The following is a 27,583-nucleotide window of genomic DNA, read 5'->3' on the forward strand; positions in this document are numbered from 1 at the left end:
GCTGGAGAGGGTGCCAATCATCGGTGCTGCTTTGTGATTGGACAAAGAAAGACACGCCTCTCTGAGTTTTTCTTCCGGGTCGCGAACATGGCGTGCTGCTGAACAACATGTGTATCTGGATCTACCCTGAAGCCGAACATCTAACACAAGGAGATATTTAACTGTAAGGGACGGAAGTTTATTTTGATTTGTGTTCGATTACAAAACGAGTTTTTCTTTGAAGATTTGTGGTTTTCTGGCAGAAATTGCCACACATTTAGCTCGAAAGCTAAAACGTGTTGACTAACGATTATCTCATGCATGTTTAGACCGCAACTTCTAAAATGTGAAATTAATAGAAACACGTTTGTAGGCTTATGAATGTACAAAAAGTAGTTTTCGAGATTTTCTTTCCATCCACTCTCTGTGGTTTATCTTAACAGATTTTTAGATTTAAAAGGCTTGAAAGTAGATTTTTATCCACATTGATTTTGTGTGTTTTCAGACGACACGACATCAATCATGGCATCGGCAGAGGAGGACTTCCCTCGAGGAGGGACAGCGAAGAAGAGCACTGATGGTAAACCAGTGGTTCATCGGGATGAGGTGGACAATCTCTTCCAGGTAGACAGCTGCTCATCTTCTCCTCTGTCTGTCTCTAGATGTGCACTGACTGTGCCAGAAATAAGTAAAAAGACTGTAGTCGATCCTTTGAGCATAGTGAAAAGGCTTCACTGTAATGGGTATAGCTTAAGTGATTATCTACAGAAGACACAATTAGCTCCTGGCTTCAGAATTGTATATCTATCGAGAGAGCACATCAGTTTTTCCACAGTTAACAACAGGTTCTCTTACAGTCAAACGAACTGGCCGAAGCGAAAAAGAAAAGAAAGGGAGTGCTCAAGGATGAGGCCAAGAAACTCAAGAAGCAGAAGACGGGCAAAGAGAAGAGTGATGGTCTTGCGCTCAACGCAGCAGCCAAGTGTGTGGAAATCCTGCATATGAAGGTAATCTCCGAGTAAAGACCTAATGCATATTTTGAGTCTGTTAAATGTGTTTAGCGAATAGATTTTCAGTGTGACACTAATCTAAAGTTTGTTTTAGCAGAGTTGACTTGATATTGTATATTTTTTTTATGAACAGAATCTGAAGGAGGGCATGCTGATGCTGGGCTGTGTGAAGGATGTTGCAGACTTTGAGGTGACGGTCAGTCTTCCGTGTGGTCTGCAAGGTTTCCTCAACATCAGGAACATCAGCGACTCGTACACCAAGCTGCTCAGTGAGCAGCTGGATTCAGCTGACACAGAGGTAGGCCTATATGCTCATGTGATTTGATGATATCACACACACTCCAGGATGTCTTTTTCTTTTACATATTCGTAATGTCTGGCTCTTATGCTTACAGGACATCTTCTCTCTGCCTCACCTCTTCTCCCCCGGCATGGTGATAAGATGTGTGGTTGCAAAGCTGGACTTGGCGAAGGGAGGCTCCCTGAGCATCCAGCTATCAGTCAATCCAAAGCTGGTGAACAAGGCTCTCACCTCCAGCTCAGTGAAAGCTGGCATGGTGAGTCATTCATCAGTCAAACCAGTGAATTGAGATCTTGAACCGAGCATGTATTGAAATTGTGTTTCTATGTTTTGATTTAGGTCTTGAGTGGATGTGTGGAGAGTGTGGAGGATCATGGCTGCATAATTGACATCGGCATCAGTGGGTCCAAAGCCTTCCTGTCCAAGGCGGCAGACAAACAAAACAATCTGGACGGTATGAGAAAGTATTTGAGATGGTTTTATAGTCGCTGAGGAAATTTCGTCAGGGAAAATGTATCCCACTGATCAAACTATCCCAGAACATTTATGTCTTGTCCTATCTGTTCATGTCTATAGATCTGAAAGTAGGTCAGTTTTTGACTTGTAAAGTGGAAGAAGTAAAGAACGAAGGACGTGTGGTGCGGCTCTCCATCAACCCCCCGACCGTCGCCCAGGCCTGTGCGAAGGCCGAGCAGGGCTGGAACCTCACCAACCTGCTGCCTGGTCTGCTGGTCAAAGCCACAATCAAAAAGGTAGAGTCCACTTTCACAATAACATCGATTCTGTTTTATCACTCTGATACGCAAACACCCTCTCTGAAAAATCATCGATAAAAAACAGTTGTTGTGTGTCCAGTGAACGATCTGCTATTGCTCTGTAAGTATCTGTGTAATTACTACAATACTTTCATTTTGATAATGTTGAAATTTCTGATTTTCAGGTGACAAAACATGGTCTGATCCTGGACTTCCTGTCCTCCTTCAGTGGCCAGGTGGACTTTCTGCACATGGATCCAGAACAGGCATCAAACTACGCAGAGGGAACTGAGGTAAAACTGACTTTATGCTTTGTTTCTGTCTTTTTTTTCAACTTTCTGATAAGAGTCTTTATTGACGTGTTTTCAATTGAAATACACCCAGTTAAAAGGATCTTGGATGAAAACTGTTAACACCTAATGTTTTCTTGTCATGTGTTTATACAAGATACCGAAGTTGACATCTTAACCCTGTTCTGCGTTCGCCCTTCCAGCTTTATGCCTGTGTGCTTTACGTGGAGCAGTCCACGCGCCTCGTGGGTTTGAGTCTGCGCAGCTACCTCGTTCAGCCCGAGCAAAGAGTGACCCCCGCTCCTTCCTGTGGCGACCGCATTGGTGTGGTGGTGGAGAACTGTAAGATGACCACTGTACACCACATGTCTGGAGCCATGATGGAACTGCCTGATGATATGTTGGCATTTGTGCACGTGAGTCGATGGGATGTCTGTAAAGAATAATAAATACTGTCTGTAGATATTCAGTCAATGTAGACTTGAGTTATCATCATCATGTTATAATTTTTCTGGACAGAGGAACCACATGAAGGAGATGAATACGCCAGCCAATGAGAACAGAGTGCTGGCAAAGCCTGTGCACACTTGCAGGATCCTGGACTTCAGCCCCATAGACCAAATTCATTTTGCCAGTCTGCGCCGGTAAGCATAACAATATTTTTTGCCTCTTACCACATATTAAGCTATGACTGTTTGACTTTGAAATTCTGACAATGTTTGCATTTTTTTTAATTTACAGGAGTGTGATTGAGAGGCCTTTTTATAGATATCATGATCTTAAGGCTGGTCAAATTGTGGAGGTAAGAATGAATTGTCATCACTTCCTAAAGAGCTTAAGTGTATAATTTGAATTCACCTGAAAATCGGTTAAAGCAATAAATGGTAGCTGATTTTGAACAGTTTGGAAAGAAAAAATGGTACAATACACAACTTAACACAAGTATAATATGGAAACTTGATGGCTCCAGGTCACATGCATGTAAAATAAATGTTGCAGTGAAGTGGGAAACATCTTGTGTCCAGTATGAAGAGTGTTTTCCAAAAAAACCTTCAGGTGATTTCATAAGCTTCTACATTGAACTTTCTAGTTTAACTGTTTTTGAATGTAAAGAAAATATTTCTGTGGGGGTTTAACATCTTTCAGAATTCAAATGGAGGAGATATTGACATAAGACAATGAATAACTATGACTACCACCTAATAATCTTGGTTAATAATGTTAATCAACGCAGACACAATAAAGGTTTAGCTTTTTAACCACACTGAGACACCTTTATAAAGCCCTTTGTCAATCTGGTTAACATCGGTCAAGTAGGATGAAAATGGAGTTAATAAACAAATTACAAAACTGTTTTATTTATATATATATATTTTATTTTGTTCACCCACTGTCTTCACAAATATTATTCTTTTGATTCCTCTTGAATGATTTTTAGATGGGTCCTGGCCCTGTTGTCTTTCACATCCTCTTTCTTCCCTGTGTCATCCTCTTAAGGGGAAAGTGTCAGTCCTGCTGAGTCATGGGATGGTGGTGCATCTGTCCGACCATATTAAAGGTCTGGTGCCTCGGACCCACCTGTCTGACATCCTCCTGAAGAACCCGGAGAAGAAGTACGTCGAGGGCATGAAGGTCAAATGTCGGGTCAGTGCAGTTCCTGAATTTTTCTTTAAAGCCACTGAGAAAACCACAAGAATAAAATCTGTACCACGCAGGTTTCAAAATGTACTTTTTTCTTACTCAGCCGTGTGTGTGTCGGTGAATTTCTTTCTTCAGGTGCTGTCAGTGGATCCAGTTGCTAAGAAGCTGTACCTGACCAGAAAGAAGGCCCTGGTGGAAACCTCCCTGCCGTTGTTCCTCACCTTCAACGATGCTCGTCCCGGCTGCATTTCCCAGGGCTACATCGTCTGCATCAAAAGCTTCGGTTGCATCATTCGTTTTTACAACAACGTCAAGGGTCTGGTGCCGATCACTGAACTGAGCTCTGAGCCCATCATCAGTCCTGAGGAGGTCTTCTATATTGGGCAGGTGAGGAGATCACATTACATGGACGCTGAGAATAACGTCAGGTTTCTCTCAATGATTTGATGGAAGTTTGTTTGTTTTGTAATGCTCCAGGGGCCTTTAATACAATTAATGATTTGTAATGATCACGTTAAGTTTTAACTGGTTATTTTTTTGTGAAGGTAGTTAACTTCTTGTGGAGTTTAATTGCCATGGTAACTCGCACTGCAGACAACAGAACGAAACCCTGTTAACAGCCAGACTACTGACCAATCAGACAGTTGTCAATGGTTGGTCAATGATAACGGATATACAGTTGTTTGGTTGCACATGCTCCCAGTATTGGATTATGAAGTATTTGGCATCTTACAAGTTGTTTGTTGTGGTTGATGCTCCAGGTGTTAAAGGCTAAGGTTCTCAAATGCGACCCTGAGAAGGAAAAGATGGTGCTGTCCTTTAAAGGTGCAGTAGAGGGAGACACTGAGAAAGCTGCCAAACTCCAGGACGACTGTGAGGTGGGGAAGGTGAGTTAAAGACCTCAGGCTTTTATCAAAACATTTTCAAACCTATTTTTTCCTTTTACATTAATAATCCAACCTGCGACTTCTACAATTTGTACGGATGTCACATCTACGTCATCTCTCTGTTTAATGTAGCAACTGGAGGCCAAGGTGCTGAAGAAGCTAGTCAACGGTCTGGAGGTTTCCATCCTGCCCGATGACATCCGAGCCATACTACCCACCATGCACCTCTCTGATCACATGTCCAACTGCCCTCTGCTGTGGGAGAGCCTGCAGGAGGGAGACGACGTGTCAAACCTCGTCTGCTTCAGCAATAACAAGCAGATTGTATCCTGTTTTTAAAGTGTCAGCTGATGTTGTGTGAATCTGATCACAACTGAAAAGTGAACCTCAATCCTATTTTGTTTAAGGTGGTTACCTATCAATGTTTTCCTTAACTGAATCCTCTTTCAAAGTCGCTCACTAAGAAACCGACTGTGCAGTGGGCATTGGAGGAGGGACTGGCTGCTAAGGATTTCTCTGAGATCACAGTTGGAATGCAGCTGATTGGCTGGGTCAAGAACATCATGTCCTATGGCGTCTTTGTGGAGTTCCCATACGGCCTCGTGGGTCTGGCACCGAAGTCGGTGAGTAAAGAGCTCAGTGTTGCATATGTGCATGTTGCTAATTTATTTTTTCCTACTAACCCTTCCCCCCCACTGCACTGGCTCCCAGGCCATGACTGACAAGTTCGTCAGCGACACAGCGCTCGCCTTCCAGCTGGGCCAGACCGTCATCGCCAAGGTGACCAACCTGGATGAGGAAAAGCGGCGTTTCCTGGTCACGCTGAAGATTTCTGAGGTCATTCCTCGAGACGGGGACGCCCAGACCAGACTTATTAACGGTCTGCAGGAGAGAAGAGCTTTGAATGAAGTGTTGGCTACGAAAGGTATGTATGTGATGTCACCTTCTGTGTGTAGGTAGTTAAGCCGAAAGCTGTTTTCTGTCATGAAATGTCCGGAGAGTGGGATCAGGACTTTGTGCAGAGTTTCCTTTCACATATTAAGAACGCATGGGGTGGGAGTCTTTACTCAGACGCGTTCACAGCAACTGAGAAATCTATCTAGGGGTGGTGCAAGATGTAGGAGGCAGGACGTGGTGTTTACATTCTGCTGTGGAGATCACATAATTTTGTTTTCAGGACATCGACACAGACGTCAGCCCTGTTTACCAAAGGCTTGTTGTCTTTTCAAGTTGAAATCTTTGTCCGTGTCTTCTACGGCTCCTCTTTCTGAGGAAACGTCATCAACACGCTCACTCGCTGCCAGGGAATCCTCCAGATAATCTCCTGCTCTGTTCACACATGTTCTCACTTGGATATTTTCCAGAGTTTTCACTTGGGGGCTGACAGGAACCAGTCTGAGCAGCTGCCTCTTGCAGTGTTTTTTCAATGAAAATCTGATGTTATCGATACTTTGATTCATCAGTTACATTGTCTAACCTCTCGTTATGTCCACCATTACTCTCAGGTAACTGTGATCTTCGCCAGCAGCTGACTGCTCTGTGTGTCGGTCAGATGCTGAAGTTGACCGTGGACACTGTGAACGACGACGGAGCAACATTTAAGTCTCATGACTTGGTCAGTGCCACCGTACTGGCCAACAAGTACCATGTCACGGGTATGTACAAAACCTGGAACATATGAAAGTTGTCACTATTCATGTTTCAGTCTTGGTTTGAAATTAGGTTTTCGTTTTATGATCGCATCAACGTCACAGTTTAGTTTGATAAACTTTTCGTTTCCTGTTGGCCGCGTCCTTTTCAGGTGTTAGCTTGACCGAAGGACAGAAAGTTACTGCCGTCATCCTTCATGTCGACATCCTGTCTGCCTCTGTCCATGTGTCCATCCTTCCCAAGCTGGTGGAAAAGAAGAAATCTGTGAGTGTTGCTTCTTCGTACCATTGTTTTATAAAAAGGAAAGCTCAGCTGACCGCATTTGTACAGTAATATGCCAGGGATGGTCGTTTTTAGGTTCAATCACCGATGAAGTGTGTTTATAGTTTCTTAATTGGCCATCAGAAAATTCTGATGAGAATAATAAAAACCCAATTGTACGCAGGATAGTAAACCACACATTTATTAATAATGATGCACATGTCTTTATAAATATCTTTAACAAGGGAATGCCTAAATCAAATGAAAATACCTGGTAATAAAAATAGAACCTCCCTGCTCACCCAAATAAGTTAGACTTGCCTCCCTTTACCCAGAAGAAAAATTACAGCCCCCTCCTACTCGTCTGATCCCGCTCCTTCTTAATTTGACTACAGTCCTCCTTAATTTTCTGTAAATTTGTGTTTCTGTTTGTATTTCTACAGTTGATTGAAGGATCCAAACACAGAGCGACGGTGCAGTACCTAGACAAAGACTTTGCCGTGGTCTCATTGGACAATACAGGAAAGCTGACTGTGATCCAAACCTTGAGCCACCTGAATGAGGTCCTCCTCTCTGAGTCCGAGAAGCTGAAGGCAGGAATGAGTTTGGCCGTTGAGGTGACAGAGCCAAGCTGTCAGGAGCTACAAGGGCTCCCCCTAGTGTCGTGGCAACGCGCTGCCCCCAAACGACAGCGCACGACCTCCGATAACCAGCAGGACTCCAAGGGTCACTGCTTCGGCGAAACCTTGGAGGGGAAAGTGCGGACGGTGAAGCCTGTCAGCATTCAGGTCACACTGGAGGATGGAAGCACCGGCAGCGTGCACGTGTCTGAGGTGATGGAGGCTGCCAGTGTGTGTCTGGGATCTTTCCCGACGTCCTCTGTGAAGGTGGGCAGCACGGTCACCGCCCGGGTCATCGGGGGACGAGAAGCCGTCAGTAACAGGTAAACACTTCAGCACTCAGGGCCTCAGTTTACATGTTTGAACAGATTTGAGTTTTTATCCCATTCTGAAATGTTAAACCCCTGAAAAAGTGTTTCTTACATGTTAAACTGTTTTAAACTTCAACTGAATTTCAACTATCTTCTTTTTTCAGATTCTTGCCGTTTTCTCATCCCAAATTTACATACACCATTCCTGAGCTCACTCTAATACCCAGGTAAGTGCATTGTCCAATTATCATGGTCAACATTACATAACACACTGCATGTATAACTGAATGTCTTGTTTGAGTTATTTTCCATTTTACAAGGATTCCACAAAAACAGACACCGATGCTCGTAGCATTTTGTTTTAATAAAATCTAGTACACAGATTATATACTGGATTACAGTGATAAGATAAATTAATCTTATATTAGTGCCACATTGGGAAAGCACCAGCAAAGAGGACAGTCAAACAATAGACATCAGTAAAAGTAATAAGTAAATAAACAAGAATATCAAAATATAAATAGAATAAAAATAACTGTCAGATGATTCTATACAGTTTAACAAATTGCACATTTGCCACTGAATTGCACAGATGAAAATGAGTATTGCAGTTACACAATGATATAAAACTAAAGATGTGTAAATGTTGTTGGTCTGTTAACAGTTTATTTTTCTCGTTGCAGTAAAGTAGATAAAAGTTCCGATTTCAAACCAGTTGAAGCAAAAGAAAAACTAAACAGCTACACAGTCGGAGAAGAAATTACATGCTTTGTATCAAAGGTACGTTTTAAAGATTGTATTGCTTTATTTCATCTTGGACATAATCTCCAAAGTTATCTCCTCGATCATACGATGACCAATTGAACTGTGCTTGTGTCTCTGCTCCAGTTTAATCCAAAGAGGAAGATGTTGGAGGTCACCACTGATCCACGTATCACTGGCACAGTCGAACTTCTGGCCATGATCACTGATCCTAAAGTAAGTTTGAAGCAGTATCTGCCTGATTCCATTTCATCTATTGGAAAAGCACCGGTCTGATTGGCTTTTCGCAGTAAGAGAGAGTTTGCGATTCGATGAACTGTGATTTAAAATCTCAGTTAATTGTGCTTATTTTCAGGATGCCAGTCACCCGGAGAAGATGTACAAGCTGGGACAAGCAATTCGCGCCAAAGTGGTGGAAACAAACTCCAAACATCGTCGCTTAGGGCTCTCACTCACAGGTTGGAGCAGCTTAGACTGTGCTTTTAATTTTGGATGTCTTGTGTTTTTTGATATTGCATCACTTATCAAATGCAAACACAGAGTTTGAATCCTTAGTTCACTGTGTTGTCTAGGAATCCATAAGCTGGAGGTAGGCAGCGTTGCTTTGGGGATGGTGACTCTCATTCAGCCACAAGGCCTCGTGATCAAGCTTCCCTTTGGTGGCAAGGGGTATGTTGATGTCACTGAGCTGGCTGATGCCTACAGGCCGAACCCACTGGATGCATACAGCACGGATCAGCTCCTCAGGTCAGTAGATGCAGAAGCAAGGTTTCTATGAAGGTCTTTCAGTAAAAGTACGACACATTTTCTGAGAGTCAAAGTCATCAGACATATCGGTAAAAACACAATTTGGTCTTTGGGAAAAACAAATGACAAACCTGATTATTTGTATAGAGCGAGGACTTGAGATTTGATCGCCAGTGGTCACAGGAGAGGCATTCAGGATGCATTTTAATACCAGGTGTGAACAGATGTACTTTACACTGTCCACTTGTAATGGGATCTCTCAGGACGGATGTTAATACCAGGGCTGTGTCCGAAATCATTCACTAACCGGTACCTTACTATATAGGGTCGTCTATACACAACTCGGCGCATTTTCCCTGGTTGTTGTTGCAGGATTATGATGTTCAACGTCAGCCGGTGGAATTTTCGGTATTAATACGTTCAGGTAACAAAACGCAGTGAATGACCATCTTTAAATTTAGAAACAAAGTTGTTTGCCGTTTGTTTGAGATGCGCTGCTCTGCTCGTATTTACACTTGTAAGACAGGTTGGGCCGTTCCTGCTGCCTTCTCGTCTCTAAAGATGGTTTTCACTATAAACAAACTATATAGTCACTATGTGGACTATATAAACTATTAATTAGGGATTTCGGACACAGCGCAGGTCTGAACAGGGCCGTAGACGGTGAGGGTCTCCTTCCCTCACCTCAACAAAACTGGCCAATCACAATTTGAAGTGGGTGTGGTTGCAGAAATGAATGGCCACAGTGGACCCCTCCGCCTCAATCTGCTATCAGAAAGGTGCAGGAGATGTTTTTTAGAGCTATCTGACATTCAGTCCAGCAGATTGGAAGGTGTATAGATCCTGCTTGATACGTCAGGCCAATGTTTGCCATGTAAAGTTCTTGTTCAGTTACAAACTGAAGTGGATAATGTACCTAAATGAAGCAGAAGATGAACGTTTAACTGTGATTTAAGCGAAACAGAATGAACCGTTATAATTCATTCTGTTTTCTATACTATTGTTGTGGATGTCGAATTTCTCCTGCTCACAATACATTTATGGGGAAACATTTTCAACAGACAGCAGCTAGATGAAAAAAAAACAGTACTACGCTCAGTTTCAATTGCACTAAGGTTTATTTAAAGAGTTTAATATTCTGTCACCTTTTTCTCCAGGTGTTTCCTCATTGCGTGTGAAAATGACAAGTGGCAGTTGTCTCTACGTCCATCAAGGTAAGATATTACAAATGTCACTGCAAAAAACAGATACAGGTGCTTCTGTATCAACTCAAAGCTTTAAGACGACGGTAGATCTCAGTACAATTGTATTGCTAATTGTAACTCTTCTGCTATAGGCTGAATCCCAAGCAGGCCAAGCTAGTGAAAGACCCAGAGGTTTTGTCTCTAGACCAACTGAAGGAAGGCCAGGTCATCAGAGGCTACGTCAAGTCTGTGGGAGAGCAGGGGGTCTTCATCAGGTAACCACCGGCACGCAAATTTAGCTTTAGATAAAGTTCATACACACACACAAGTTGCTGTCTTGTGATCGGGAGCTTGCAGTCACTATACACTACATGATCTTTCTCCTGGGGAACCGCCGCCTGGTTCCCAATGTACGATCAATGCAAAAAACACACGAGAAAAGACGCTGTGAGTCCGACGGATCCTCCTGCTGGTCTCTGTCAACCTGCTCAGAATAACACATCAGGCTGAAGGAGTTGAAACGCTGCAGTGGAAGAATCCCTCTACCTGTTCAGGATAACCCAGACCCTGCTGACTATTTGCAAAACATGACGAAACATGAGCTGTTTCATATTAACATTTGTGATTAAATTACTATTAACTATTAATAAATTAATTTTAAGGATTTATTATTATATATAATTTCATATGCAAATATTGACACAGTGTCTCTTGTTGGGAGTAGAGTCTCTTTGGCTGGGTGTCCCTTAGGGCTGCTCGATTGTGGAAAAATCCTAATCACGATTAATTTGGACAATATCGAAATCACGATTATTCAAACGATTATTATGTGTCCTTATTCTGAAGTCTATGGTTTATTCTTTAAATGACGGTTCAGGCAAACACCGACGACGGCTGCGTGTCTTATTCCTCCGTGAAACCAGGATATCGGTGCAAACCTAACACTCTCCAAAAAAACACTTTTAACTGAGAACGGAGAACTTCCTCTCATTATTAAATGATTATTAATTAATCGCCCCCCCCCCCCACCCCCACCCACTACAAGCACACAAGCAGACAGACAGACAGGGAGAGAAAGAGATGGGTGGGGGCAGGGGGTACGAGGACCATCATCATTTACCTCCTAACCCCTCCATTGAACGGGTAACATACAACAACAAGCGGAGAATCGCGGGCCCGGTGTGAACGGCCAGGCGGCTGCGCGCTTGAGAATGGACGCTCGGATACTTCCCATACAAGTGAACTTTTTCTACCCTTTTTCTCGATCGAACGGGGGCTGCCCTCCCTCTGCCATTTTCCACTCTTTTTAAATACTGCCGGTCCCCACACACACAACTCGCCTCCTTCACTTTACGGCTGCTTGAGAGCGAGTGCCAGTCAGCTGGGTTGCCGCGTTGAATGCTTTGGTGGAAGAACTGAATTGCGCATGCCGACTCTTTCGAAAAGAATGCCAAATAATCGTTTCAACTCGATATAGCAGTTTGGAGATCGTTTGACCCCATAATCGAAATCGCGGTTAAAATTGGATTAATTGAGCAGCCCTAGTGTCTCTCTCTAGGTTCCTCAGTGCAGATACATTCTGGCGTTCTTCCAGATGAACCTTTTGTCTCTACAGGACTCCTCAAACTCACCATTAGAGAAGAACGGCTGCCTACGTTTTTTTGTGTAAACTGCAGACCACAGTGTCTTGTGGGATTTACATACGGGAGCCCAGTCTTCTGTTGTGTCTGAGAGCTTATCTGCTCCCTGCTCAGCATCAAAACTTGACTCTTCCTCCTTCTGCTGGTTCACTGTGGGGATATGATCTTCTTGCCGTTTGATATTGTCTAAAGGTGTCTGCCTCTTCTGTCCTTTTTGGGAATCTTTGTTTTTCTCCTTCTCAGCCTGTTGCTCAGTGACCACCTCCATGGAGCTGGTGGTTCTAGAATCCTTGTGCATCATGATTTTCTGATTCAGGGCTTCTCCAGCTCTTTTTTTGCTCACAATGAGCTGTTCATTCAGGGATTTCTCTTCTTCCAACCGTTGTTGGGTCACGAGCAGGTCATTGCAGGCCAGGATTCTCCAATCTCGTTCACATAGAGCCTTTAATTTCTCGATGTTTAACTGGTCTTTTAGTTGTCCAATCTCTTTTTGAAAGGTCTGTAGCTCCTTCCTGTGCTGAAGTCCGTCTCTCCTTTGTTCATTGATCCATTTGAATTGTGACATGGTGGTAGAATTGCTCTTTCTTTCTAAGGTTTAATCAGTAGTAATCTTGCTATTTGACTTCGTAAAAGGTCTTCTTTCTCTGAGTTGTGTGCCACTATCTAGCTTCAGAATGATCAAAGGCGAGAGCTGCATTCCTTTATGTATGCTGGAACATTCTAGCACACTGAAGATGTGTTGACACATCATAGCCAAAACATGCCTTTGATCTTAGAACATTCCTTTCTTCTATTGTTTTTTTAATTAATTGTTTAAAAAATCCAAATCTGTGATTCCAATTCAAACATAAGCGATGCTCCACTGTCAATATTGAAAATGGTTAAAATTAAAACTAGTTTGAGTTAAAACCCATGTGATCCCAAACTGATTAAAAGGCAGACACTGTTTTTATTTTAAAAATCGATTCAGTAACAAATCGGGATTCTTGTGAATGATGATTTTAAATCGATATGCTGCCTCCCAAATCCCCAAAAAAAAAAATCCGTCACTCGCACACATCACCAACACTTCACTTCCTCATTGAGCCCCGATCACAGACATGGCCCCGATCCCCAAGCAACCATCCTATTGGTCCAAACAGTCACATGTCCCACCCAGACCCATTCACTGACCCTCGGACATCAGAACGCTCCTTCAACACAGTGTTTTACTGAACATACGTCCCCTTCACTGACCGTCGGACATCAGAACGCTCCTTCAACACAGTGTTTTACTGAACATAAGTCAAAACCAAACATAAACATAAACCTAGTCCGTTACACGATTAGGCTGCAGCTATTTGGTTTTATTTATTTAAAAATAGGGTACTTCTTATTTCATACATTTTCCACAAATATGAGGAGGACTCAAATAGCCCTACAAAGTTCTGTGTTTAATTTATTTCAAAGTAGGCCGACACTTGCCTGTGTATTTTGTTTGTTTGTTATTTTGTTGCTTGTCTGTTTTAGTAGCTGGCTGAAAGCAAAGAAGTAGTAGGCTTACCTTTTATTGGTAACCAAACTGTTACGGTTCATTGTTTCTGAAATAAGAGGCCTGACTGCTATGTTAATGCAGCACAAAACAAAATGTAAACAAAGGCTCAAATATTAAAGTGAAAAACTGTAGGTTTAAACTAGCAACTCCAACGTGATAAAAATAAATAAAAAAGAGGGCTTATAAGTTAAGTCAGCAGTGCAACTCAAAAAGATATCAAAGTATCTATTTAACCCCTTTTCAAAATAAAAAAGTTAGGTGTGCATATTAAACAAAGTGCAACATGTTTAGAGTATAAGAAACAATGGTGTCCAGCTCAAAATCCAACTCAACACCCCCCCCCCCGCGGGTGTCTTCTAGCAGCCCTACCACCAGGCTTAGCAAGTTTTCTGGGGGAAACCCTGCAAGCACTAGCTTTGCATCAGCTACATGCAAACAACCATAGCCTACTTTTTGTTTATTTCAAAGTTTATATTTTAAGTAGGGCTGGGCAAGTTAACTCGTTTTAATCGAGTTAACTCAAGTAATGAGTTAACTCGATTGTTTATCCGCCAATTATTTTCTTTTTTCCTGTTCTGCAGCATTATTTTCTTTTTTCCTGTTCTGCAGCAGTCAGCAACAGACTTTCACAAAATAAAAGCCTGACTTTCACAATAAAACAATAAATAATCAAACCTGAGTGAATGCGAGATAAAATAATTAATCGAGTTAACTCATCACTTGAGTTAACTCGAGTTAACTCCATTGAAACGAGTTAACTTGCCCAGCCCTAATTTTAAGTAAACTTTTATTCATTCTATTTAATTCACCTTTTATTTATTGTTTAAAAGTAGCCTAAGTGGCATACATTTCTTAATCTGTCAGTTTGTGTGCAGTTGACAGGGGCTATACAATAATTGGGCACATTTTTATTTATTTTCTCTATTGGCTGCCCCGCAATACATATCGTATCGCCACCTAAGTATCGTGATAGTATCGTATCGGGAGGTCCCTGCCGATTCCCGTCCCTAGTTGAAGACCAGTTGAGCTGCTGCATTCTGGATGAGCTGCAGAGGTCAGATGGCACCAGCAGGCAGACCAGCCAGGAGGGAGCAGCAGTAGTCTAAGCATGAGATGACAAGAGCCTGGACTTGAACCTGTGCTGCCTTCTGAGTGAGAAGGGGACGCATCCTCCTGCTGTTGTAGCTCGGTCTTGTCAAGGTTGATTCTCAGGTGGTGTGCGGACATCCACTGAGAGATGTCAGTCAGACTAGCAGAAATCCGTACTGGAACCTGTGTTTTAGATTGTGTAAAATTGCGAGGGTCCGTTAAAGCTTTTATTTCTTCTTTCTGCTCTGTGATCTCGTTAAAGGTGACACTTTTTTTTCAGCTTGTGAACATATGCTCACCCCTTTTCCCCACATGTTTGTCTTCCAGGTTATCTCAGCATATAACTGGAAGGGCCCAACTTCAGCAGTCCACCAAGTACTTTGTTAGCAACCACAAGGTCCTCTCTGAGCACCTGCCTCCCAACACGCTGCTCACCACAAAGATCTTCAGGTAAAAAAAAAAAAACACATGTCATCTCTGTGTTAGCCAATGAGCTTATTTCATAGTACCTAAGACTTTATGGTCACTACCGTTAGTATGGCTCCTGCATAACTGCCAGATTTAGGGCCAAAAGGCTGAAAGGAGAATGAGACATCAGAGGCCAATTTTACCAGACATCAGAAATTGACTTGGATGAATGGGCAGAATCTAAAAGGGCAATACTGACAGTGTCTGCTCATAAGCTCTTGCCCATTGCAACTTTAGTTAGTTTTTAGGCTTTAGGTTAGTCTTTTTAGAATCAATGCTCTCTTTGTGTCATTTTGAGTCTGCAGCTCTTTCTCTTCTCATCCTTAGTATCGACAGAGAGGACGGGTTTGTCAACCTCTCTCTACTTCCTGTGGACACCGGGAAGCCGGACATCCTTCCAGAATCTCTCCGTCTGCCACTGCGGCTGATTGGAGAGGAGAAGAAGAAATATGATGATGCTGCTAAGAAGAAACGCACTCTTTCCGAGAGCGACCAGGTAACAAAGAGCCCCCCCCTCAATCTCTTGTCTCTTTCACATCAGACTCCATCCCCACTTTCCATTAAATTGAGAGCACATTCTATAAGAGTCAGGTACTTTAAGTAGCTGAGTTGTTCCCTAATATGGAGAACCACTTCTACATTGGTCAATGCTTTCTTCATTTATCAGTGACTCATTATCCTTTTTTTCATTGATCTCATCTGCATACTCTGCAGCTTTAATTATAACCAGACGGCCTCTCAGCCAATTATGTGTGTGTTGTGTTTTATGTAATCCTTGGTGATCATCTTAAATTTTGTTTTCATTGCCAGAACCAAGCAGAGTCCCAGGTCCCAAAGAAAAAGAAGAAAACGAAAAAAGCGAAGGGCGACGATAATGACAGCGGGGTGGAGGTGTACTTCCGGGAGGAAGAGGATCAGGAAGGTGAAAAAGTACCCAAACCTGATGCTGCAAAAGTAAGTCGATATAATGCAGCTGTGTACGGCAGAGGCAGTGATATGTTTATCTCAAACTTGATAAATAAAAATGTTCCCTCGCTTCTCTCAGCCGGTGACGTCAGCAGCTCCATCCAGACTACAGGTGGCGGCAGGTTTCTCGTGGGACGTGGGCCTGAACTCCCTGAAGCCGGCTTCTACAGCTCAGGATGGGGACTCCAGTGACGGAGAGGACCAAGATGGAAGCAGCAAGGTGAGGCAAACATAGGAGGAGCAGCTATCATTTCAACATTAATGAAATATAAATTTGTCATCAACTTTGTATTTACCGGGCCACACTGGATTTGCATGGCTTCATACCATAGAGTGCTGAAATTTAATTTAGTGCATAGACCTACTGTTATTCAAGCAAGTACTCTAGTCACACCAGAAATCTCACCTGGCAGCTCTTTGCACGTGATGCAGCAGATTAGTGCACACACACCCAGTTTGGCCGAGGTGTTAGAAGTCTTAATGTATGATTTCTCTCTCTTTCTGCTCTTCTTCACCACTTTATATCGTCTTCATCTGTTGTCTTGAATCTCAGCCACAGAAGAAGTCTCGCCATGAGCTGGAGCAGGAGAAGAAGGCGACAGAGAAGGCGCTGGTGCAGAGGGAAGTCGAGCTCATGGATCCTAACCTGCGCCCCGAAGACGCAACTGCCTTTGAGCGCCTGCTCCTGGCCTCGCCCAGCAGCTCTCTGCTGTGGCTCCAGTACATGGCTCACCATCTGCAGGCAACACAAATCGAGCAGGCCCGTGCTGTGGCTGAGAGGGCTCTCAAAACGATTTCCTTCAGGTCATTAATTTTAATTACTCCTATAATGATTATAATTGTTTTTTTCTCACAGTAAAACACTGAATAAATACTTTTATATTTGATTTCTTATTCCTTATGAAGAAAAGTGGATGTTGGAGATGATGAGCTACCATGTTGCATCCATTTTCCGATTTTTGTTTGTTTATGTGCAAGACCTTACTGCCACTGTTAAAGTACAATCTGATCCTGTGTTGGTCCAGAGAGGAGCAGGAGAAGCTAAATGTGTGGGTTGCGCTGCTGAACCTGGAGAACATGTACGGCACACAGGAGACCCTGAAGAAAGTGTTTGAGCGGGCTCTGCAGTTCTGTGAGCCCATGCCCGTCTACCAGCAGCTGGCTGACATCTACGCCAAGTCCGACAAGACCAAGGTACAGTTTATTTCTGAGTGATTTTACACCTCTTACCCATTTTAAATACTGTGTGCTGTAGCTGTCATTGTCTTTGTGGCTGTACCCAGGAGGCGGAGGGCTTGTACAAGACGATGGTGAAGCGTTTCCGTCAGAATAAGACTGTGTGGCTGAGCTTCGGGTCGTTCCTGCTCCAGCAGGGTCAGAGTGATGCTGCCGCTGCTCTCCTGCAGAGGGCGCTAAAAAGCCTCCCTTCCAAAGAAAGTAAGTAAGATGGCCGATTTGACTAGTTGAGACATGCCACAGATTAGTTTTAAGTCAGCTTGTCTTTGCAATAAATTGACTGTAACCGGCGACCTGTCACCCTTTGGGCTGTGCAGTGAAGGTCAGCGTGTAGTGTATATAACCGGTCGTATTCTGTTATCTGTTGCAGCTGTGCCTCTCCACAGGTTTTAACCTTTCATTTATTGTCCTCCCTCCACTCAGGTGTGGATGTGATCGCCAAGTTTGCTCAGCTGGAGTTCCGTTTCGGTGATGTGGAGAAAGGTCGCACCATGCTTGACAAAGTCCTGACCAGTTACCCGAAACGTACAGATCTCTGGTCCGTCTTCATCGACCTGATGATCAAACATGGATCCCAGAAGGAAGTCAGGTGAGCAAATGATCAGTTGTCGAGCCCTCCTGGTATACGTTACACAGATGGAGATGAGTGTTGTGTTCTGATCACACATAAAACGTCCTGCTTCCTGTCCCCTGCAGGGTGCTCTTTGATCGTGTGATCCACCTGAGCGTTTCAGTGAAAAAGATCAAGTTCTTCTTCAAGCGCTACCTGGAGTACGAAAAGAAGCATGGCACCCCACAGAGCATCCAGGCAGTCAAAGAGAAGGCAATGGAGTTTGTGGAAGCTAAAGGCACAGAGGCTGGAAACTAAAATGTTTTTTTTAATCAGAGTAATCACCTTTGTAACTTGTAGTTTAGCTTTTTTTTTTGTATGCTGCAGACCAGGAACAGTTAAACCTGAAAGTCAGGGCAGGATGCTCTAATGTTGCAGAACACACCAAACCTTTGTAAATCATTAACTCGTGTTAAAAACAAACTGGTAATAAGCATTTCGTCAACTCACACTTTGATCCATTGTTTGTAAATGAGGGTGAGAAGAGAAATGTCATGATCATTACTTGACAATGTTTTTGAACAGATTTTTTAAAAAGTCCTTTATCCTTCTTTTCATGTTTCATTGTTTTCTGCTTGATGTTTCAATAAATCCAGCACCATCACAATACATTACGTGACATTTTATTTTAAAAGCAACAAATACAAAATAACAATATATATAGGGACACGTTTACATACAATACATACAGGCAAGACTAGTTTTCTATTAGTCTCATTTTTAGGGAAAGGGCCTGGGTCACAATCGGTAACAATGTCTTCTACCTAAATCTTTGTGGTTGTTATCCCGCTGGTCTTGGTTCCATCCGGAGGTCGTGGTTACCTCTGACAACTGGAGTGTTTCACCTACGTTGGCAGTACTGAAGAAGATGCATGTGTGGCACAGGGATATAGGGTGACTGATATGGTTTGTGCTGGCTATATTGGTTACACCCCTGAGATATTAGAGGTATCCATACTAATCCTGTACTCTGATGTCCTGCTGAATGCCGGTAGTGTTGTTTGTCTCTGGCAGTGCCGCACTTGTCGTCCAGGGTCAGTTGCGATGATGTCGTGCTTTCTAAAGTGGCTCCTTTTTCCAGTCATGTTTTCGGTGAGCAGTGCAATATGGAAGTAGAACTAGGAGCATTTTTATGAAAGGATCCTATTCCTCCACCCTCTCCCTGACTGATCTGACCAAAACCATCTTGGTGCTATCAATATCCAATTTCCACCAAGGCATATTGCTCAATAGTCAGCAGCCAGGCCTGGGATCATTATCAACATTTCCTGTGAGATGTCTTAAAAGATGACCGCTGGCCATCGTCCCTAGTGGATTTAATATGTGTGTTTTGTGTAAGGGGGAGTCTGGTCTCTTCCCCTGATTCACTCACACCTCCTCTGGGTCCATTGGACTTTCAGCGCCCTGGGGAGCGTCTGTGTGGAGCCGGAGGATGGGTTTGTTGCACATGGGGCACACGCTGCGGATCTCCAGCCACTTCAGCAGGCACCTGATGGAACACACACAGACAGCTTATTGAATAACACTACGTCACCTCATTGACAAATCTATAATTTGTGCTATCAAGTTGTAAATGCAAATCTTTTATGTTTACTTAACCTTAAGTAAGTAAATACACATGGTTTTTACCAAGAAAGTCTTTAGTTCTACACTTTTAGATCTTAGCTTAGCACACAGTGTTTGTTGAAGGTGTTCTGGTGTCTTTTAAATATGATTTAATGATGTTTTGCACCATTTAGCATGGAAGGCGTTCAGTTGGTCACTTTCAGAAACTCTTCTCTGGGGTTTGCTGAGATTTATCAGCCACCACTTAGCTCAGATTAGCCCAGGACAAAGAAAGTTTTTGTTGAAAATGTTCTGGTGTCTTTCGCATATGATTTGATGATGCTTTGCACCACATTGCATAATTTTGATGCAATGTCACGACTTAGCACTATGGGCAATTTCGCCCAGATTTGGCTTACATCCCACACAACACACATCCACATCCCACATACCATGTGGAATGATGCCACTTGGGCGGTCGGCTCATGTTTGCCAGATCTGGGCCATAACCAAGCCATAGCAACACTGCATGTCAACCAAAGGTGGCCTTGATTTGTTTTGTGCTATTTGGGTCATATTCACCATTCACTACTTGGGCCACTTTAGGTTCACAACCAGATTACACCTTAAACTAAAGAAACCGCATGTTTGCCTAAAAAGGCCCACATTTATTTTGGAATATTTAGGCCACATTTGCTATTTTAAAACAGGGCCACTTTTTTCATTTTGTGTGGGCCACATTAAGGCCAGAGGTTACGGAAGTGGCCAACATCCGTATGCTAGTTTTTAAGAAACGGTTCACTAGGTTAGCAGCCAACTAGCCTAGCTCAGCTGAGCATTGCACAAAGATATTAAAAATAAGGGGAGGGCTAGCATCAGTCACATATAACTCTAAAACACAATAAGACAAGTTTATATTATGGAGCACTTTTTTGGTTAAAAGTAGTTTCATGGCTTTTAATGCATTCAGCTGGTTGCGACTTAGAAAATTAGCATGAACAACTTGGTATTTAGCAATGACCTGAAACATGAGCTGCTGATTTCATCACTTAAACCAATTGAGATAATTTTACAATCAGCTGTAAATAGGAGCTTTAAATGTGAAATTATCAAAGGTTGCAATGTTTTAATTTATGTATGCCTGTCACACCTGACCCGACTAATTAACTCTTCATAATTATGCAGCTCTTGGAAAGAGTTGTCAAGGTGTTTAAACACAAAAGAAAAAAATACAACACATTTTGCTCATAGCACCATGTTGTTTGCATCAAGCAAATGTAACCAAAGTTAAAACAGCAGCTTCACAACTCTGGAAGTGGAAGCTTCCGATGGCCATGTGACTGCAAAGATATTTGTTGCCCTGATGGCGTCACCTCAAGTACCATGTTATCACCTGGAGACGTCACCAGGCAACCAGGTGAGAAAAGCTAGCCTTGTTTTTATCTTCATGCTAAGCTATGCAAACATGTAGTGTCTGTATAGCCACTATCATATTAAATGTATGAGAGAAGTAGTAATCCCTTCATAAAACTTTTCCGGAAAGTAATTAATTTGTAATGTCATTAAATGCCACACTAATCCTTCCTCCCCTAATCCTGCATTTCATAATTACCAGTTTGACAACACTCACTTCTTGTGAAATGCATGTGAGCATGGACAAACTCCAAGTTCATCCCTGGTCCTGAATTCTTCAAGACACACTGCACAGGTTTGCTGCAAGATAAAAAAAAAAGGATAACAGCACAGTCAGTCTTTTTCTCCACATTCATCTTTAGTCAGTAATCACCTTGTATCTCACCACAGCCAATAAAATCACTATTTGTAGCTGTGTGAAATAAGTTTGAGAGGTGAAGTCATTTAATTTGACCCAGATTCAGAGCATAACACAAGCATGAGCCTGCATTTTAAAATGGTGCATTTATCTTGAGCATGTTTCAAAGTAACACGACCATCTCAGCCTCCCCTTATACAAAAACAGAGATTCGACATGGGATTGAAAAACAAGAATGACTCCTAACCACCACCACGGCCTCGGGGAAAAAAGAAAGAACATAGAGAGGCAGATGTTTTAGAAATCAAAAGGGACAGGAAGACCTTTTTTTTCTTATACATATTGAATGAGTGCAGTTATTCCTGGAGTCCTAAATTCTGCCAGAAGTAGAGACTCAAGCAGGCACGCTCTTTTTTTTTAATGGCTGTGTTTTGGGATGCAAGCTATTTTCAGGACATCTCCACTGTGTGCGAGCTTATGCAGCATGTTAATCACATCTGCGAGGAGAAGTTGATTGAGTTAACTAACCAAAACCATCCCAGCTCATAATGGATCGCCAGAGCTGCTGGGGGAAATAGTGCTGGGAAACACGAAATGTATGCAACATGCCGGGGATGAACATAGATGTTTTTAAAAAAAACAAATGACGTGTACTGTGCATGCACATTAGAGAAGGTGACTCACTCCTAGAAGGCTCAGTTTCTTGCTTGCACCCTTCAGCACCACCTACAGAGGGGAAATGGGAGGAAAGAGAGGAGCATTGGGTCATGTGGATCATGTGTCAACACTATTATGTTGTCAGAAGTGTGTAAAACAAGCACTTCACTCTCCCGATTTGACCGGCTTACAATATCCTCATGAGTAGTGCGTGTTCTTTTTTTTTTTTTTTTTTTTATGTTTATAGCATCCTCACAAGCAACATCCTAAAAACAGATAAGGCAAGCAGCTGCAGCTGGAGTTAACCTTCCCCACAAGCTGAAACCAAACCACACCTCACTGTGGTCACTACCTGCACATCGTATCAGGCCTCTCCACGCTGCAGCTGGATTAACGCTTTCAAATTGAGAGTCTGCTTGAAGTGACACACGGATGGAGTCAAGGGCATCCGACGTTGAGAGTGGTGTTAGGTGTCACTGAGTTGACGATAACAGTGCGAGAATGCTATAGTAGTATTTATAACCCGCCTCAGACGCGGGTGTTACATGTTCAACCAGGGCGACAGATATTGCGGCGACGTACCTCATTGTAGCTGAACTGCTCCCTGGTTCCCTGTTGTTTCAGCCTGGAAGAGACACACACAGACAGAGAGAGGACAACATCTGTACAGTGGAAGAGACAGTAGTAACAGCTGGAACTTGAACCAAATGTTATGAATCAATACTCCTATTTCCTACATCTGCAGTGCACCATCCTGGCGTAGGTTATTTATATCACAGTTATGATGGAGGGAGTTTTTTTCTAAAAGATATATTGAGAAACTTTATGGATTAAGAAGCACAGGTGGGAGCATATACAATTTTACAATTATCGTGTATAACTGGGCTGACGCTAGATTTTGAAAGCTGCGAATAATAATATCAATATTTTATACTGATAATGAACTGATATTTTTTTCACCGTATGAAGTTTATATGGTTACCATGTTTGTAAACAGTTGCTGATTGAAATGACCAGTTTAAGATAGTCATCACAGTAATGTCAGCCATCAGCCAGTTATCTGGATGTAGCATAATGACTAAAAGCAGGGGAAACAGTTACTCTGTACAAAGGTTACAGCCTGACAACACCCCTATAGCTTACTTATTAACACATTGTTTCTAGTTAATAAGGGATTTATTGGCAGAAATTGAATATAAAATAATCCTAGTGATGTTTTCAGTAGTGTGTTTCATCTAAATTGTTGTTTTCTATACCATAGAATGGGCCATTTATATTTAAATACTTCATATTTACATCAGGAGCGGGTCCTCTCTTTGGAGGCCGCCATGTTTGAGTTTTTATGATAACTGACGGATTCCACAGGTTCTCTCTAATGTTTGGAATGGGAGGTTGAGGTGAGGGGTATTCAGCTGCAACATGCAACTTTACCACTAGATGTCACTACATTCTACACACTAAACCTTTAAATTGGAAAAACTGCAATTCTTGGTATTTCAGGGGATACTGAGCCAGGCTATTTCTCATCGTCTTGTTTCTAGCCATTATACTAAGCGAAACTAATGTGTAGCGCCTCAGTTAGTAGACAGTTATGAGAGGGCTTTTTATCTTCTCATCTAAATCTCAATGAATGAAATCAGCAGATATGCAAAATGTCAAACTGTTGTTATAAACCTTCGTAAACATTTCCTTTTTTTGCCACTTAGGGGCAGTAGAAGGTACTGCGAACTAAAGACTGACATGTGAACGCCTTAACAGTATTTTTATGGTGAATGTATTAGCAATAGCTTGTCAATGTATACATGGGTAGAGGGAGATCTAAATCTATTTAACCTGTGAGGTTACATTTTGTTGCAGTGCTGGTTCAAAGTGCCAAAAATATCTCTTTTAGACATTTCTTACTAATTACCCAAACTTCCACAGTCCTCGATCAACCAACCTGAAAAGGTAGCAACAGAAGATGAGGCTGAGCATGAAGACGAAGAGACCGATGCCCAGCACAATGACATAGACATTGAGCGGGAGGTGATAGATCTCAGACGTCATGCTGCAGTAGTGTTCAGAGCGCTGAGAACCCAAACCACACAGGCATCCTGACAGGAAGAGATCGCAGTGCAGATTAAATACCCGACACGCATTATAACTGTTACCTTTAACTGTTTGGGTTAAGAGCCCCAAGCTACACGTTAGCTTAACCCTTGACCCTTAAAGTCTTTAATCCTGCTCATTTCTTATGGACTTGTTTTAAAAGAGTAACTTCCATTCTTTGTTTGGATGCCTGTCAGGAAACTTTTTCTGAATAGGTTTTCTTGTGTTTTCTTTTCATAGAGAGCTGCACAAAAAGCTTGTCTTGCAAACTCATTGTTTACTTTTCCTCAAAACCATCCCTGCAGACCCACAGTAAACAACAGTCAGAAGAGGCTGCTCAGGTCTAAATGTGTAGCACTAACATTAGACAGTGAGACCTGAAATGGCAAATTGGTCTGTTATGAGTCTAGAGAGCAGCTACGAGCTCTTGAGATCTGCGTTTGTTTATCATTTACTAGATCATAGACTGGCTGCTCTTGCTACTGGGCCTTGACTACTTTACGTAAATAAGCTTGACAGTAGTCACAGTGTATGTGGCTCTCTGGACTCCCCACCAAATCAGGAGATTTATTGACATCAAAAAACAAATTGTGAGGAGTTTAGTCATTTGTTTTTGTTTGGATACAGACGTATCCAGGGAGCTGTGAGCGGTGGCGTGCTAGTGACTGAAGGGCTCGTTGGGCTGCGCATTAATTGGCTGTGAACTAGACAAACATGGAGGACAGACACCACTTCCACCACACCACCATCTGTTCCACAGACTCTTACTGTATAGGGGTGACTGGTTGTGTGTGTGTGTGTGTGTGTGTGTGTGTGTGTGTGTGTGTGTGTGTGTGTGTGTGTGTGTGTGTGTGTGTGTGTGTGTGTGTGTGTGTGTGTGTGTGTGTGTGTGTGTGTGTGTGTGTGTGTGTGGGGGGGTGTGGGGGTGGGGGTGGGGGTGGTGCAGGTGGCAGGGGGTGGGCTACATTAAACAGAATGAACTCTGGGGACTCAAGGACCATTTGGTAAAACAATAGCAGAGGAAGCCCCACTTCCACAGGCCACATGTGTTCCTATTAATTTGCCGCCAGGACGTTCTTTGCCAGGCCATAAGTGTCCATGTGTCCCTCTTTAGAGTGAATGAATGGGTACAGCTTGCACACTGTGGGGGGCATCGGGTGGATAATTTGACGTGTCTGGGGTCTGGGGGGGGGGTTACGTGGGTGGGGGGTGGACTAGGGAAGTCCTAACGCTGCATAACGGGGGATGCAATTATGAACCTGGCAAGGATGCACTCAACAGAAACGAACAATAACATGCCATAAGGTCAGAGAGGATAAGCTATCATCAGTTTGAGTTGACATAGCTGTCAAAAAAAACATGACCTTGAATAAAAAGTGCCCTCACCCTCCTGAAAAATAACAAACTGAGGCCTCCACTCTCTCAGTAATTTGCGATTTCACATGCATGTCCATTTGTGTGGATCCCATTAGCTATCTGTCAGTGACTAAGAGTTTACAAAATACAAGTAAGTACATGTGCCAGCACCTCTTGTGTATTTGGCAGATGGCAGAAAAATCTACTCACTTACCGTTACACCATTGGAATGGTTGCATGAAATTTGACTCCCAGGGCAGCAGCAGTAAATTCAGGCCCTGTCAGGAGTAGGCTGGATGGGAGCCAAGACTGTGGGCTGGAGCTCCGGACACTGAATCTGCTTGGAGCCTGGATTCACCCCGAGCTGGATCACTCTTTTGTTGGGCTGTGTGAACTCCAGCGAAAAAACAACCATCAAGATTTTCAGATTTGCCCAGATTCCACAAATCCTCGGGAGGTGTGGTTATGTTGGCTCAGCAGTCTGAACTGCCCAGCATTCCCAAATCTGGATTAAGCACTCCGTGTAAAGATTGGGAGATTTGGGACTGGGGTTTGGACCCGGACTGGAGACCTCATGTGCTCCTGGATCCCAGCGAGGATGATGTCATCACAGGAGAGCCAAGAAGGGGACAAAGAAATCTTGTTGACATGAAATTTCTGTTCGTCAGAAGCCTCGTACCAGGAGTTGCTATTGTGAAAAGCTGAATCTCACTCATCCACACTGTCAAAAACAACACAGGCCGCTTGGTAACAGGAAATACTTACATTTACAGCAGAAAACGAAACCTCTGTCCTCACTCTGCGTCTGCAGTGTCTCCCCTTCACCAAATCCAGTGACATCCACCGTTCAAAATGACAGTCCTTGTCCAATGAAGGTAATTATCTGGCATTAAGTCTGCGCTTTGTCTTCCTCCCAAAGCTGCTTTTTTAACAGAGGATTTTCACAAGTCTCATCCCCCTCTCCTCTCGTCTGTTGTCTCCTCCTCCAGTCCTCTGATCTTGCAGTGGGCAGTCCACCTCAGTGCAGGAGGCAGAGATGTACTTCCCTCAAAGCCCAAACAAAGTGAGGACAGCTCCATACAGTCAACAACAGTCCTCTAGCTGGGGTTTAGTGTTTGCTGGTGAGTGGGTGTTTGTGTGTGTGTGTGTGTGTGTGTGTGTGTGTGTGTGTGTGTGTATGTGTGTGCAGGGGGGGGGGGGGGGGGATCCTACTCTCCCTCTAACCATCTGCTCCTTCAATTGAGAAAAAAAAAATCAAGAGACAAAGGCTGTGTGTGTGTGTATAAGTGTGTCTGCGTGTGTCGTGTTCAGTCTCTCCCACCTCCAGCTGGCTTTGTCATGGCAGGCTTCCCCTCTTCCACTTTCAATCCACAATGGTTGCTAAAAGAGAGAGAGAGACACAGAGAGAGTCTGCTGTCTGCCTTCCCCTTCCTCCCCTTGCTCTGGCTCTGCTCTGCCTTGGGTTTGTAAACAGATCTCTGCTCATGTGACCAGCCGTTTTGCCTCGCAACTCTCGTCTGCCTCAGCCCTCCCTCACTGCCTCTGTCCTCCAATCTGTAGGCAGAAGGAAGGCAGAATGAGCCAGACACTGACGAATAGGGCGCCTGCAAGCGAGCTGATGTGTGTGTGTGTGTGTCTGTGTGTGTGCACACGTCTGTGCATGTATATGTGAGAGGGAGACAAGAGACACTTGCAGCAAAGTCAAGGGAGGCCCCGGTCAGTAGCATGCGCATGGCTGATGTCCTCACAACCAAAACAAAGCCATTTGTGTGAAATGGAGGTCAGTGAGAAGCTGAGGTGACTCACCATTTCCTTCCTTCACACATTCACTCAGTGGTTTTGTCGAGCAACAGCAGTTTATTTGTCACGTTTGCTTTGTTTGATCTCTACACACATGCACACACACACACACACACATCATGTCACTCTCTCAGAACAAAGGAAGAAAAAGACAGAGGAGGGGTATTGCTGCGCATGATGTAATATAATATGCAAGATAAGAAGAAAAGTAATGTCAAGAAGGAAAAAGAGTGACACAGAAAAATCACAGCCCGGACAAAGACACTGCATGGACGTCCACCCCCACACCAGCGACCCTGCATGGCTGCCAATTCGCTGAGAGAGCGAACAGCTGCTGGGCTACTGGGCGAGCTGAGAGACGGTCAAGGGGAGTGCTGCTCCACTAATCCCGGGGGGGGGGGGGGGGGGGGGGGGGCTTCAATGGG

General features: G+C 43.3%; 2 protein-coding genes across 2 annotated transcripts; one reads left to right on the plus strand and one right to left on the minus strand.

Moving 5' to 3' along the window:
- Positions 1-88: 88 nt before the first annotated feature.
- pdcd11 (programmed cell death 11) lies at positions 89-18,550 on the plus strand. Its single transcript, XM_061084133.1, has 36 exons — positions 89-163; positions 485-603; positions 837-986; positions 1,123-1,287; positions 1,385-1,546; positions 1,630-1,744; positions 1,867-2,042; positions 2,231-2,338; positions 2,539-2,751; positions 2,855-2,979; positions 3,077-3,137; positions 3,833-3,979; positions 4,112-4,363; positions 4,738-4,863; positions 4,996-5,187; positions 5,316-5,486; positions 5,575-5,788; positions 6,369-6,518; positions 6,665-6,777; positions 7,218-7,717; positions 7,870-7,932; positions 8,389-8,485; positions 8,594-8,683; positions 8,823-8,925; positions 9,040-9,214; positions 10,372-10,428; positions 10,551-10,673; positions 14,989-15,111; positions 15,457-15,625; positions 15,940-16,083; positions 16,175-16,315; positions 16,649-16,899; positions 17,121-17,289; positions 17,379-17,532; positions 17,755-17,920; positions 18,028-18,550. Exons 2-36 carry the CDS (start codon positions 502-504, stop codon positions 18,197-18,199), a joined length of 5,439 nt encoding a protein of 1,812 aa, XP_060940116.1. The 5' UTR covers positions 89-163; positions 485-501; the 3' UTR covers positions 18,200-18,550.
- On the minus strand, positions 18,549-26,494 carry zgc:175214 (uncharacterized protein LOC557610 homolog). Its single transcript, XM_061084144.1, has 7 exons — positions 26,124-26,494; positions 25,573-25,940; positions 23,854-24,007; positions 22,497-22,539; positions 21,942-21,983; positions 21,117-21,199; positions 18,549-19,430 (listed from the first exon to the last, which is right to left on the minus strand). Exons 2-7 carry the CDS (start codon positions 25,595-25,597, stop codon positions 19,310-19,312), a joined length of 468 nt encoding a protein of 155 aa, XP_060940127.1. The 5' UTR covers positions 25,598-25,940; positions 26,124-26,494; the 3' UTR covers positions 18,549-19,309.
- Between the last annotated feature and the right edge of the window lie 1,089 nt (positions 26,495-27,583).

The sequence above is a fragment of the Limanda limanda genome, chromosome 2 (assembly GCF_963576545.1).
Source record: "Limanda limanda chromosome 2, fLimLim1.1, whole genome shotgun sequence".
In the NCBI taxonomy this organism is placed as follows: Eukaryota; Metazoa; Chordata; class Actinopteri; order Pleuronectiformes; family Pleuronectidae; genus Limanda; species Limanda limanda.